Source organism: Mchenga conophoros, linkage group LG13, assembly GCF_057382185.1.
Source record: "Mchenga conophoros isolate Kocher_MC1m ecotype Shallow Benthic linkage group LG13, M_conophoros_male_GT1.1, whole genome shotgun sequence".
NCBI classification, from domain to species: Eukaryota; Metazoa; Chordata; class Actinopteri; order Cichliformes; family Cichlidae; genus Mchenga; species Mchenga conophoros.
This window is the reverse complement of record NC_140538.1, coordinates 9,577,945-9,591,282: the sequence shown is the minus strand read 5'-3', so window position 1 is coordinate 9,591,282 and position 13,338 is coordinate 9,577,945. Positions and strand designations below refer to the sequence as shown.

At 37.7% G+C, this 13,338-nt stretch overlaps 1 protein-coding gene across 1 annotated transcript in view; it reads right to left on the bottom strand.

Moving 5' to 3' along the window:
- Positions 1-314: 314 nt before the first annotated feature.
- Positions 315-13,338, bottom strand: part of LOC146560826 (uncharacterized) — a 31,103-nt gene continuing 18,079 nt past the window's right edge. The window contains exon 4 of the mRNA XM_085296315.1: positions 315-5,271. Coding sequence (XP_085152441.1) covers positions 5,119-5,271 — 153 coding nt within the window. The 3' untranslated portion in view covers positions 315-5,118. The remainder of the gene's footprint in view (positions 5,272-13,338) is intronic.

Here is a 13,338-nt window from a genome sequence, read left to right as displayed (position 1 = left end):
GTGGATGTGATATAAAAGCCTTCAGCTGAGTATGGCAAACAAGTATCTCTCAAAGTCATAGTCTTTATGCATAAAATTCAGCTGCAAATGGGCTACTGGGGAAAAATAGGGGGATTCTGTTTTCTTTTAAAAAAGAAAATGTACACATGACTGCCTCAAACAAAGTCTGACCTTTACATTGGTTACACATTCACAGTTGTTCATATTAACAACTAAATTTTATTCAAATAAACAACTTTCTATAACCAAACATATGCAAATTAGAATAAAAAGATGGTTTGTATTGACAAATAATCACACTGCTCTGATTTTTTGATTAAATTGAATGTAAAAAGCTTTATTTTAAATTGAAGCAATAATTACATGTTCAGTGTACAGTTACAATATTAACAAAAGACAAATTTGCTACAATTTTACTGGGTCATTTGGAATTGTTTGTCTCAGTTCTTGCACAAACAACCTCCATCCAAGAGATGCATTTCTGTACAGCACTTTCAGCAAAAGCAAAATAAACCGCTATGTCTCTGGGTCCACTATACTGTGTGTTTTATCTTTTTAACAATTCCACTGATTTTTTTATTTTTATCTTATTTTCCTGTCATGAGAATAGTCTTAATAGTCTGGCTTCTTTTGGCATATCTGTTAAACATTTCATAAAATGCCTATGGATAAATGTACTATGTAATTTTTCCATGTAAATAATTTGAGTGGAAAAGGTGTTCGTCACACCTTCAAAAACCAGAACATTTCAACCAGGGTTTAGAACCACCTTAAATTCCAAACAAAGGCAGACTGATGCAAACTGAAGTTTTCATAAATCTAAAAGTTGTAATCACAAACTCTGAAGGTATCGCCTATAATTGTTGGCATCAACATGTATGTATCACTGGACCTCAACTGTATTTATTCATTCATAAAAAAGCCTTTGCTATTCCCAAACAAAACAAAACTCAAGACAACAAACAGAAACAGGGGAGATTTTAACTTCTCAGCCTATGCAATTTCAATTCTGGAGTATAGTGGATAATAATTTTGCTGTTGATTTCCCACCTAGGTTATTGTCTAGCCTGCCCGTCTAGTCTTTGATTCAGCTGCAAATATGTTTACCTTTCAGCAGCCCAAACGTGCCATAAATTATGCCAGTCTACTAAGGAATGCCTCAAAAAGAACATGTTGAGGGTTATGGATTTGATTAACCATGAAAGGTCATATAAAACAACCCAAATATGATCCCATTTAAAAGTTATGGGGGGGATTAGAAAAGTGCAGCAATATCAGTAAAACCCTTAAAAACTTTTGCAACTTTAGACATTTAGCAAGGACAGTTATAACAATTATACAAAACACCTGCTAAAAATGATTTCTGCCGAAGGGGACCAAGACCAACGGTGACTCTCTTTCTCCACACATCATTACATCTGTTCATGCTTTTGTCAAATTCATGATTGAAAAATTCTTGTCATGTCGACCACCTTTATCAGTCGGCACTGAAGATATGCCAAAAAAGCTAACAACTTGCAACTTGCTTTTTCACATAACTGTATGTAGATAATAGCTGTTATCTTAAAGCCCCAAAGAGCACAGCACAATATGCGAACGCAGCCTGAGCAGGGTTAAAGCGAGTCAGTAAAACCCTGAATGTAATACAAGTGTTTCTGTGCTCTAACACCTACAAATGATAGGCGGAGAATCTGCACATTGCCAGGTTTCCATATCAGTTTCATAAGCCGTTAATTCATCTTTCAGTTTCCTCCCTGCCATGCTCTTCTCTCACACTCCAGCTGTAATACAGTACTTCAAAATGAGGTTGTAGGTTTCACATGGCACAATATCAAAAATCAACACGCAGTTACAGCGATCTCAGTGTCACAGCAGAGACAAAAGCAAAAGCACTTAGGTTTGGTGCACATGAACACACACCTGGAACGTGTTCAATTCCAAACAGAGACAAATCAGAAAGGTTACATGGTATGCAATACATTACTCCAACAGGAAAAGATAGAACAAAGAGGAAATACAACCAGAAACAGAAAGTAGTGTAAAACAGCTTTTGCGTTTTCTGTTTAGGTTGCGCTGTGGCAGTTTTGCTAACATAAGTGGACAAATGTGGTTCTCGGAAATAAACAATACATTGGTAAGAGCTCTTTGTGGTTTTCTGTGGTTATGTTACATCTCTTTGTATCTTTTAATGTATTTTTTATGGCCATTAATGTCTCTTTGTTGCAATTTTTTATTTTAATCTTGTACCAATAAGCCAGATGTGTACGGTGATGTTTATATGACAAATATAATCTATATGACACTGCTGTCAGAAGTGGATTTTTAACAATACAAGTACAGATTATTCTAATGACTTTATCCACTACAAGTAATGCTAAATATCTTTAGATAACGCCTGCAAAACCTTCAATTAGTGACCAGTCCTAAACCATCTCATCATATCATAGGAGAAAGCTTGAAAATGATTACTTATAGCTGATGAATAGCTATTAAAATGTAAGATTACACAGCTGACAGAGTAGCTGAAATTCTTATGTAGCAGTGATAAATACCAGCACATTAATGTATCAGTGATTTTCAGTGGTGTTGACACAACTGTGCAAACGTACATTTGATTATTGCTGTGTTACAACAAACTTTTGGGCTAACCTCACAGGGAGTCGTCAACAGTGATTGAACTACGTTAATTCTGAAGTTTTAAATCAAACACATGTATCACACATAATAGCACAGTACATCTCCAAGGTTGCTCACAGGGGCATAAAAGATACTTCCCTATTTTTGTTTGTGCCATGCTTAAACAAACATGCACACTAGGCAATGTCATTTTATTATTATTGGTACCGATCAAGTTAACGTATATTATGTCAATGAATTTGGGAATATTCAACTTGTACCATTCAAACCAACATGGAAAACACGAGTTGTACACAAATATAATTGGTCAGTGTTCACATTGGACCTTTGAAATACAGTGTTTAATGCTTACTACTCCAACCAAACCTAGTCAGTCTGCTTGCTTGGTAAAGTTTGTCAGAAAAGTTCAAGGAGTTGGCTGTGCACCATGCTTTAAAGGAGGTAGGGATGTTGTGATTATTCTCAAAAAAGCCAGTTAAACAGAGCGGGAATTCTATCTTTGTGTCTTTTTCTCTAATTTTCATGAATCAGAACATAAGAAGTATTGGTTGATTTGGTTTCGCACCTCCAATAAACTGTAGTGCACAGTTGATTCCTTCAACTTTCCTAGTAGAAGCATGCACTTTTGGTATTATAAAGTGCTTCGGTTAAATGTATTTTTGCATAATCCATTGACACCACATTATATTCAGATAGCAAACAATGTTCAAAGTCAAGAAAATGGACTGATTTATATTTACCCTCAACATTCAAATGGGAGTAAATTCTGATATTTGTAAACACAGACAAGTGTACTCAGTTGTTTGTATTTACTTCAGATTTAATCAGGATTAAGTGGTAACATTTATTTTTTCGTAACATAACCCAATATCTATTTTTTTAAGGATCATGAATTCTTACATTATAACACAACAAAGGTTTTCATTGGCATCAAGAGTTCAAAGATACAAATACATGTTTTTAATCTGAAGCCTCTATTTCCGCTGTTCGCTAATCACTTAGTTATTTAAGAGTCTTTGACTTGCACTATTCAATGTTTGGTGTTTGTCCAAAACTCAAACTAACTATTTAATGACCTGGCAAGCGTATGGAGACTTGGCCAGGTCTGAATCACTGTGCTAATATACGGATATCGTGACCTTGTCAAGAAACCATTGCACTCTGCCTGCTAATGGTAAAACCAGATGCTTAACGAAGAAGGTGGAAGACAGTAATGGTTGATTAGTTTAAATTTAAAGGTTGCATAATGCATAAACAAGACACTGTGAAATGACACTATTTAATAGTTTTGTTGTTCACTTTGTTCATCAACACCACTCTGCTAACTGGATTTCAACTTAGTAACAATTCCTCCAATTTTGTTATTAAACAAAAATGGAACACTCACATTCAGATTTTGGTTATTAACACACTCTTTTTCTTTGCTTTAATGCTGAATACAAAATGACCAAAGAAGAAAACTGTTATTGCATTTTGATGTCATCTTGTAGGAAGCCATGTACACAGATAGTATTTGGTGGTATAACCCATTTTTGAGTTCTCTAGTGGAGATTGGAAGACTTGTATCTACTACTGCAGGAAGTTGGTTCAATATCATCTTGTGTTATGATTAAGGGTTTTTTGATAAAGTCTAAAAGATGCAGATGGTAAAATCTACTTGGGTGGGCTCAGTTCATTATCAGGTTGTGCTGTGTATTATGTACCAATTGTTGTTAAAGTAGTCATGAAACACAGTGATAAAACATCAATTTTGCAGTTTTAGAAGACAACAAATTTCTATGCTATATATGTTTAGAAAACAAATGAAGATTCATACAGATGTCTCCTGCTATATATCAGTAACTTAAAAGTACCTTTTAAGGGATAATAATCCAGATTATAGATTCAAGAAAAACATAATACCCAATTCATTTGAGTTCTAAAATGCTGGTGTGCTGTCAATCTGCCACAAGTATTTTTAAAAACATGTTGGATACTGATGCAAGTCTGGTCCGGCTGATTCCTACAGAGGTCATGAGTCTGCTGCATGATGGCAATGAATGTGATGCAGGTGCAATTCCAAACCAAAGTCATCCATTTTGACAGATATTTTGACCTGGGGAGAACATAATCTTTGTACAAAAAAAAAAATGTATGGAAAGCTAGCGAAGTAAACGAGAAACTGTTCAAGGCACATTTGAATTTCCATAGGCGTCATTTTGCAGAGGCATATTAAGGTATTGCGACTGCCCCTGCCCACAAAGAATTGCAAAATCTTGCCTCTTTGGTAGCATCACAAAATCTTTGAGGCCATGACGGAAAAACATTGGTGCAAACACAAAAAAGGATTAGAGTTCCAGGAGACAAAAGCAGTCTTTTTTGCAAATGGAAAAGCAGAGAGTAGAGGCTAAAAATGAGTTCCCCCCCCAAAAAACGTAGATCCAAAAACAGTTAGTAAAAAAATGCTACATCTGCCGGGTTTCTAGGTCTACCACTCTCATTTTAAACCTGGGTGTCCTGGGTGTTTGTATTGCCTTGTATCCAAATCCATCGCCCAATCAGTATCAGCAGTAGGCCTACACAGATAAGGGTGACAGGCTCCTGGTGGATATGAGGCACTATGTTCGGCAGGAGAACAACCGGTCTAGGTGCCCTCTGGAACAGAAAGAACAGAGAGAAGAAGAGATATTTTAGTTAATGACAGTTATGCTTCATAGAATACACATGTGACTGCATTAAAATGTAACAAAAACCCAGTTATTGAAACAAAAGCTAACTCCTTGTTCTTACTAGAATATCTTGTTGTATATATGTGGGCTTATATAAAATCAACCCAATGCTCCATGAGTTGGTTAACAAGTCTGGTGTTACTTAACTTTGCTTCTTACTGAGTTATTTGACAACAACAACTCTGTTTGACATGTCTTAAATATTCACTTGAGAGCTTCTTGATGTGGAACTATAGACTAATCATTGTCTAATCAAGACAAAAAGGTAAGTATTTTAGGGTGAGGGTGCTTGATGCTAATCCTTGTGCAAGTAATTACCAAGAAAGTATTTATTGTATGCAGTTTTATATGCCTAAACTTAATAAAACGGTTAAACTGTTTTATTTAACAACATGTACAGTAAAAAAAAAATTATATCTACATGAAGAATTTGCATTAGCATTTGCATAGTGTGTTGCCATATCGCAAAATGTTCTGAGTGTGCAGTGATGTAGATCTAAAGCTCATGTAAACACCCTGTGATCACTTGACGTTTTAAATCAAAGGGGCAGACACCTACTGTATGTTTACGTCTACAGGAAGCATGTAAGTATAGTTCTCAACATCCTGCCACAACTCTCTTTTTACTCTCTCCATCTCCCGGTGTGAGTGCATTTTTGAATGTACGTGTTTATATAATAATAATAATAATAATGGATTGGATTTATATAGCGCTTTTCAAGGCACCCAAAGCGCTTTACAATACCACTATTCATTCACTCTCACATTCACACACTGGTGGAGGCAGCTACAGTTGTAGCCACAGCTGCCCTTGGGCAGACTGACAGAGGCGAGGCTGCCATATCGCGCCATCGGCCCCTCCGGCCAACACCAGTAGGCGGTAGGGTAAAGTGTCTTGCCCAAGGACACAACGACCAGGACAGAGAGCCCGGGGATCGAACCGGCGACCTTCCGGTTACAGATACACTTCCCAACCCCCTGAGCCACGGTCACCCCATATATGTATATGTCTTCTTATATTTTGGGTTCGTATGAAAGCTTCTGATCTTTCAAGTTCTGACTTTTTTAAAATCTTGTTTTATATGTTGCATGACAGCAGAATTTATACAGTTGATCACACTCTGAGAATATTAACTACCTTTACATGAGAGCATACATACACATTCCCAGAACAAGGAATGTGGTACTGTAACAAAAGCTGTCACAGTCCTTTCACTCCAGCACACTTTTAATTAACAGTAGCTAACCTGAAAGTTTGCTGCAGCCGATATTAGCAGCACTTCAAAAGCCCCATCTACTGCCCAATGCTGCCTGATAAACTTCATGTTACCATTTGAGAAAAGCCCACAGCAGATGTCAAACATTAATGCTGTATGTATTCTACAGTGACAATGAAATGGTTCAGTACAAGAATGTATTAAAATGGTAATTTAATGTTGCACTTCCATACAGTGGTGGAAAACCAAGCAAGATACAAAGATGTGAAACAGGAAAACCTCTAAGGTTAAGCTTAGGAAATGCCTGATACAGCAAGTGCCGAAATGCCAAGCACAACTGAAGATGATTGGTTTGATATAATCTGAGCACAGAAGATGTTTTAACAAACACATATTATGCAAACTGTTAAAATAATAAAATAAATAAATAAATACTAATGAAATTAGATATATTTGTCTTCTGTTACTGTTACATTTCATAGAGTTTCTCAACTTTTTTGTGAATGAGGGTGTGCTACTGTACTCCTAATTAGTTAATTGCTTTATAAACTGTTCAGTCAACTCTGCTAAAAAGAGAATTGTCAATACAGCGAGTAAATTAAGTACTGAACATGTCACCAATTTTCTATGTATTTCTAAATGTGCTGTTGAACACATGAAGAAAGGGAGGCGTAACAAAGCATGCAAAGTCATGACACCAGCTGAAATCTATTAGTAATTAGAAAGCAATCCTGCCAATTTTTGCAAATTAAAATCAGCTGCTTCAGTCCCAACTGATTGGCCTATAAAAAGGTCTCATTCCCAGGTGTTACACAAGAAATCGCTTGTGATTGATAAAGTTACTGAGCAGACCGTTGTAGCCTTGATGGTGCTGGTTACAAAAGAATTTCTAAACTACTGAAGGGTCCAGTGAGCAGTGTTGGGGCCATAATGTGGAGTTGGAAAGAACATAATTTCACTGTGACGACCACAACCAGGTGCTCCCAGCAAGAAGAATGAAAAGAGTTATCAGAAGTGTTATTTAAGAGCTAAGGAACATATGTGGGGAGCTACAGGAAGATCTGAAATCAGCAGGTACAATTGTTTCAAAGACAAAACAATAAGTAATGCATTCAGCCGCCATGGCCTGTGTGCTCGTACACCACGCGAGACTCTATTGCTGAAGAATAAGCATGTTGAAGCATGTTTAAAGTTTGCTGAACAACATTAAGACAAGCCTGTGAAATACTGGGAGAATGTAGTCTGGTCAGATGAAACCAACATTAAACTCTTTGGATGCCGTAATACACACCACGTTTGGAGAAAATAGGGCACTGGATATCAACCCCAAAACAATTTCACATAACTGAAGTTTAGAGGTGGGAGCACCATGGTGTGGGGCTGTTTTTCAGCATACGGCACTGGCACGTAATTGAAGGAAGGTGGAATGGAAAAATGTACCAGGATATTGTGATTAAAAAAATCTGCAGCAATCTACCAGGATGATGATGATGATGATGATGATGTTGAAATGAGGGTGGACCTTTTTAGAAGGAAGATCGTCCCAAACACACTGCCAGGGAAACTCTCAGTTGTTATCAGGGATTCCCAGGAAATGGCTCACAGTAGTCCAATTCCTTGGAATCGTTATTTTGCCTGCCTATTGATCCCGCTTATCGGTTCTTGCAGTCTCGTTACATTTAGCTGATTTTAGTTTGTGTGTAGTAGGAAAATAGTGTTGCAGTCTGCAGCATAGATATAGACATTACTTTTTCTTTTTTTTTTTATTGCACAAGGATGAGAGTGTGATGGTAAAGTGGAAACCGCTCCAGGACAGAAACAACTGCATTATACTTTTAACATAAGTTTGGCTCTTTGCAGGCACCTGTACAGACGGCATGCTAACGCTAAGCTAGCCAAGAGCCCAGGGTGATGTTAAAGCTGAGTAAATGCGGACCCCTGCACAGCACCGTGATAAAGTGAGCCATCATTTGTGGTGAAATCAGCCACACGTAAGCTCACACGTGTCTTCATTTGGATAGAGATTTGTGCTGGTGTGTAGGGCTGTAGCCTCAGGTTAATGCTGTTACATGGTAATTATGACACCTTTTAGAAATACATTTCCTTAGGAAACTGGTGATGTGTTCAATACTTATTTTAATAATAATAATAATAATAATAATAATAATAATAATAATAATAATAATAATAATGGATACTTTATTGATCCCCATACTTGCTGTAGCTCCAGTGACACATTCAAGCATTATCACAATGTCAAGCTGAATTTGCTCAAATTTTCTTTTTCAAATCATTAAAAAATAAAAGTTGAAGCAAACAAGCTGAAAGCTGAGTCTGGTTGGATTTTGGGTGCCCAGTCCTCTTGTCTGCATGTTATAACAGAAATCACCTGCCTTGTTTCACACTGTGCCCCTCAGCTGTGTCTATTTGTAACTCCTTGCCTCAGTCATCTAGATACACTTGGCAGGCTGTTGACTGAAACAGGTGTTTTCTTTTCTGTACAGTAACCCTGCAGCTGATCGCTCAGTGTCTTGGCCTCAGTCCATTTCTTCAGCAGCAGGAAGAGTAACTTTTCAGTAATAATCTCCCTGGTCAGTAGAACAGGAACACATCCTCAGGGTGGATGCTCAAAAAAAAACCTCTCTCCAGAAACAACAAGGTTCCTGTTACTGTGGAAGGGGATCCCCACAATGAAAATTATGTAGTAACTTGTGTACACAGAAAGCCATTTTAGACAACAACAACAGAGACTTTAGCTACTTCACTCAGACACAATGTTGTGCAAGTTACTGAATGTATTTTCTTCACCCACTTTAAACCTATTTTAAGAATAAAACACCTGAGTAACTGAATCCTCTCTTATATAATTAACAGCTGGAAATTACAGCCACAACTACCCGGAGTAGCTAACAGTGGATGGTTTTGGTTGAAATGCAGCTTTCAGGTGTGAGTTTTAATGAGTTCCGTACAAAATGTTTGCTTAAACTGCCATACATGAATAATTTAAAGAGCAGCTAAGGAATTTACAAGGGTAGGAAGAATCTTTTTTTCTTTTCCCTCACGTTGTGGCATTAAGCCTTTCAGATTTAGCCCGGATGGACAGACTGTGCAACATCATCCAGATATCCGCTGGCACAAAATAATGCTGCCTGCCCCAGGCCACACTGTACTCTGAAAAACAGGATCTTTACAGATGCAACAGGGATATAAAAGCTGTGTGGTTTAATTTGAAAAGTGAGCCAAAAGCCACAGAAGCCTCTAATGCCAGAGGAGGAAACAGGTGAGGGGAACACTAGTTAACCCTGAAATGAATCACAATGTGCTTCTAATTCCACATCTGACTAAACAAAGAAGCAAGTTAGATGACCAAAGAGCTAGCAGAATGCTTATTTGAAGAAGACATGACCCTGATTTTTTACACTGAAACAGTTATGGCAGGTGAAGGTAATGGGGTATAGCTTGTCAACCGTAGGGTTAGTTCTGGCAGGCAAATCACGGGTACCAGCTGATAACATTCCTAGAGCTAATCTCATACAGGTTGGTGTGCCATTTAAGATATCTATGCATATAGTTTCTGTAGTTGGGGTGGCTGTAGCTCAGCAGGTAATCTGCTAATCGGAAGGTTGCTAGTTTAATCCCTGGTTGCTCTAGTTTGTGTGCCAAATATCCGACAAGATATTAAGAGCCTGGATTGTTGGAACACCCAAGTTGCTCTCCATCCAATGCATCCTTTGTGAATGTTTCTTAGATAGGAAGCACGTGTATAGAAAAAGGTGCTTATGCGAATGAGACAAGTTATATCAAGTGCTTTGACCCCTTAGGTACTGTAGAAAAGTGCTATAAAAGAACTGATCCATTTGCCACTTACATCCCAGCTAATGCTCTCCCCACTTGAGGCTTTCCCTGTGTGGGTATAGAAGGGTGGGAAGGCCACAGAACATAGCAGTGGTGCCAAATATAAATTGCTGTAGATGGAAATAACAATCCCACTTTACTAACATCTCCTGACAGAAATGCTCTCAAATGGTAACGGCAATCTGGAGACAATCGCTTGGAAGGTGTTAACATTATATCTGTTAAATATTATCCTGTTAGCATTGTGGTGCTAGCATTTGGGTTCAAGTACCCTTGTGAATAGCTTCACAGAGCTGGTGGGACTGAAGACTAAGTTTTATTATCTGTCAGTGGTTTAAATCAAATTCACCATGACAGAGGGGAAAAAAAATTGCACATCTGGAAAAACATCTTATTCTGACAGGACATGTGATACTTTTTCTTCCTTTGTGGATTTTTCCTCCAGTAATCATCACTTTATGAACTTTTTAACTTTAAATCAACAATTCAGCTACACCAGTGTAGGAAGTAGCCGATCACCGGCAGAGAGTCAATACAGTAAGACTGATTTCTCTAAGGCTCAGTTTCCCTGAATGTCATCAGGGGACTGTTGTATTTGGCAGCAAAGTGAAGAGTAAATTCTCCACATGTTGATTTTTTTGGCAATTTAGTTTCATCTCCGCAACCTGAACGTCTGCCATTACTATATATCAAGACTCTTGTCTTGAGTGAAGTTAATACCCATTAATTCAGCCTCCCCTTTCATTTGGCATCAAAAATTGGCGTCTCACATCACACATTACCATTAGAGCTTTGCCTTTGTTTATAGTAGAATATTACACTGGATTTCAACCCGAATAAGAACTTTTGTAAAAGCAATAAAGAGTTGCAATTTTCCTTCGGCAACTTATTTTCTCTAGGCCTTCAGAGATGTTATTATACCTTCTTGTTATGGAAACAGTGAGATTATTATTATTATTGTTAATTTGTTTGCAGCAATGTTTATCATGTTGCACATTAGAGACTTGTCTCTCCTCAAAGCAGCGTTGGAACACAGACACAAGGTTTGTGGGTTTTTGTTTTGTTTTTTTTGCTTTAGTTGGCAGCGTTTCTGCGCTCTTTCGTCACCTCACCAACCACTGTAATGATTTGACTGTCATGATGGTCTTCAGCTTGCAGAGTAAGGGAAGGGCTCCTGTTGGCAGATGTATGGGTCTCATGACGCAAAGCAATCTTACTGAAAGCTTTTTTCATTATAACGTTTTATTTAATGGTCCATTGATGTCTAGATACTATTATAATATATTAGCTGTTTTTGGTACACTGAAGAACATGGGTTATGTGGTTTATCAAAACCAGTGCAATGAAAAACAGGGAAGCTCAATAGGAACTGCTTGGATTCACAGCATGTGAATTTATTCCAAATTAAGGATTTGGATTAATTTCATATCCTGATCAAAAAGGCCAAAAATGCCACTTCTGAATGACCTTCCAAATCACAGTATGTGCTGATCTATAGTCATGCTTGGCTGCAAATGAAAGCTGAGAAACTATGAATGACAACATAACAGGAGGATGTGGTGTACCTGAGAGGAGCCTGTATGCAGACTATCTAAAACCACCTCTCATTGTTATCAAATTAACTGCATCTAAGCTATAATTAGAACTGGACTAATAATACTTTATTTGATAACATGCATGCTGGAAGTTTCTTTACTTCATAGATTTCAAAGAAATAGTCTGCCGTTTTGGCAAACAGACTTGTTTGCTTTCTTGCTGGCAGTTTGATGAGAAGATCTCAGTGTCATGTCCATGCTTTGAGTATGAGAGCAGAACGTTTTTAGCTTTGCTTATGATAAAGAACAGCAAACAGTGCTTTACAATATCACACATTAACATGTTTTAACTACTTTCTTTTGCTGTTTTAACATTACTGTAAATCCAGGGATAAACCAATAAACATCTTAAATCAGAAACACTGTGTATAGGGTTGATCTGTTACTCTGGACGATTGGTTGTATTTCACAGTCAGTATAAGAGGTTTGAATTGCACTGCAATCAGAAGCAGATGTATTCCTTTAGCTGACAAACTGCGGGCCGAGAGACTGACATGAAGCCAAAACCAGTTTCCCAAAAAACGTTTCATTTTCAAGCTTACTGTATACCTCAGGATTACAGAAAGGAAACACGCACATGCACACCCAGACACACATTGGTAATTCTCTAATAGTTTCCTCATTTGAACTCTTACCTCAAATAACCTCATCCTTCATCTGAGAATAGAAAACCTGCTGCCACAAATCATTTTCCTGCTGTCACTGCAACTCTGCAGGCTCCTAACAAGTAATTCAAACAGCACGTGCAAACACACGAAGGTACCGTGTACAGTGCATGCATTTTCCCGCACACACCCACAGTAATTGCTAGCGGGATGTAACAGCAGGCAAAGTGTGACAAAGATGCCAAAGGACGAAAAGCCAAACTTTCACAAAAACAGATTCAGAAAGGCAGGAAGTCAGCCAATCATCGGCAATTCACCAGTCAGGCATTTAATCAGTAAAAAAACAGAATTCAGCCCATCAGTCAAACAAGATGATACAATTCATCTACTTAGAGATAAAACAGTTTATCACAATTACTGCAGATTCTTTCATGTTTGCACAGTGAATTATTTTGGTCTGTTTGTTTTGGGAAGCCACAGGTAAATGAATCCTTTACTGTTAACATCGTGCCTTTCTGCCAGTTTTAGAGCACTAAAGGAGATTTGAAGTCGAAGATTCCCCACTGGCTTTTGAATGCAGCATATTTAAAAACCTTTGCAGTGTTACCATGACACTGAGAAATATTAAAAGTTGACAAGATGCACTTTGGATCCAGAAATCTAAAAATTGTGGATGCAAAAGGTGATGCGAATGAAAAGACAGCCAAGTTGTGCGCATTCT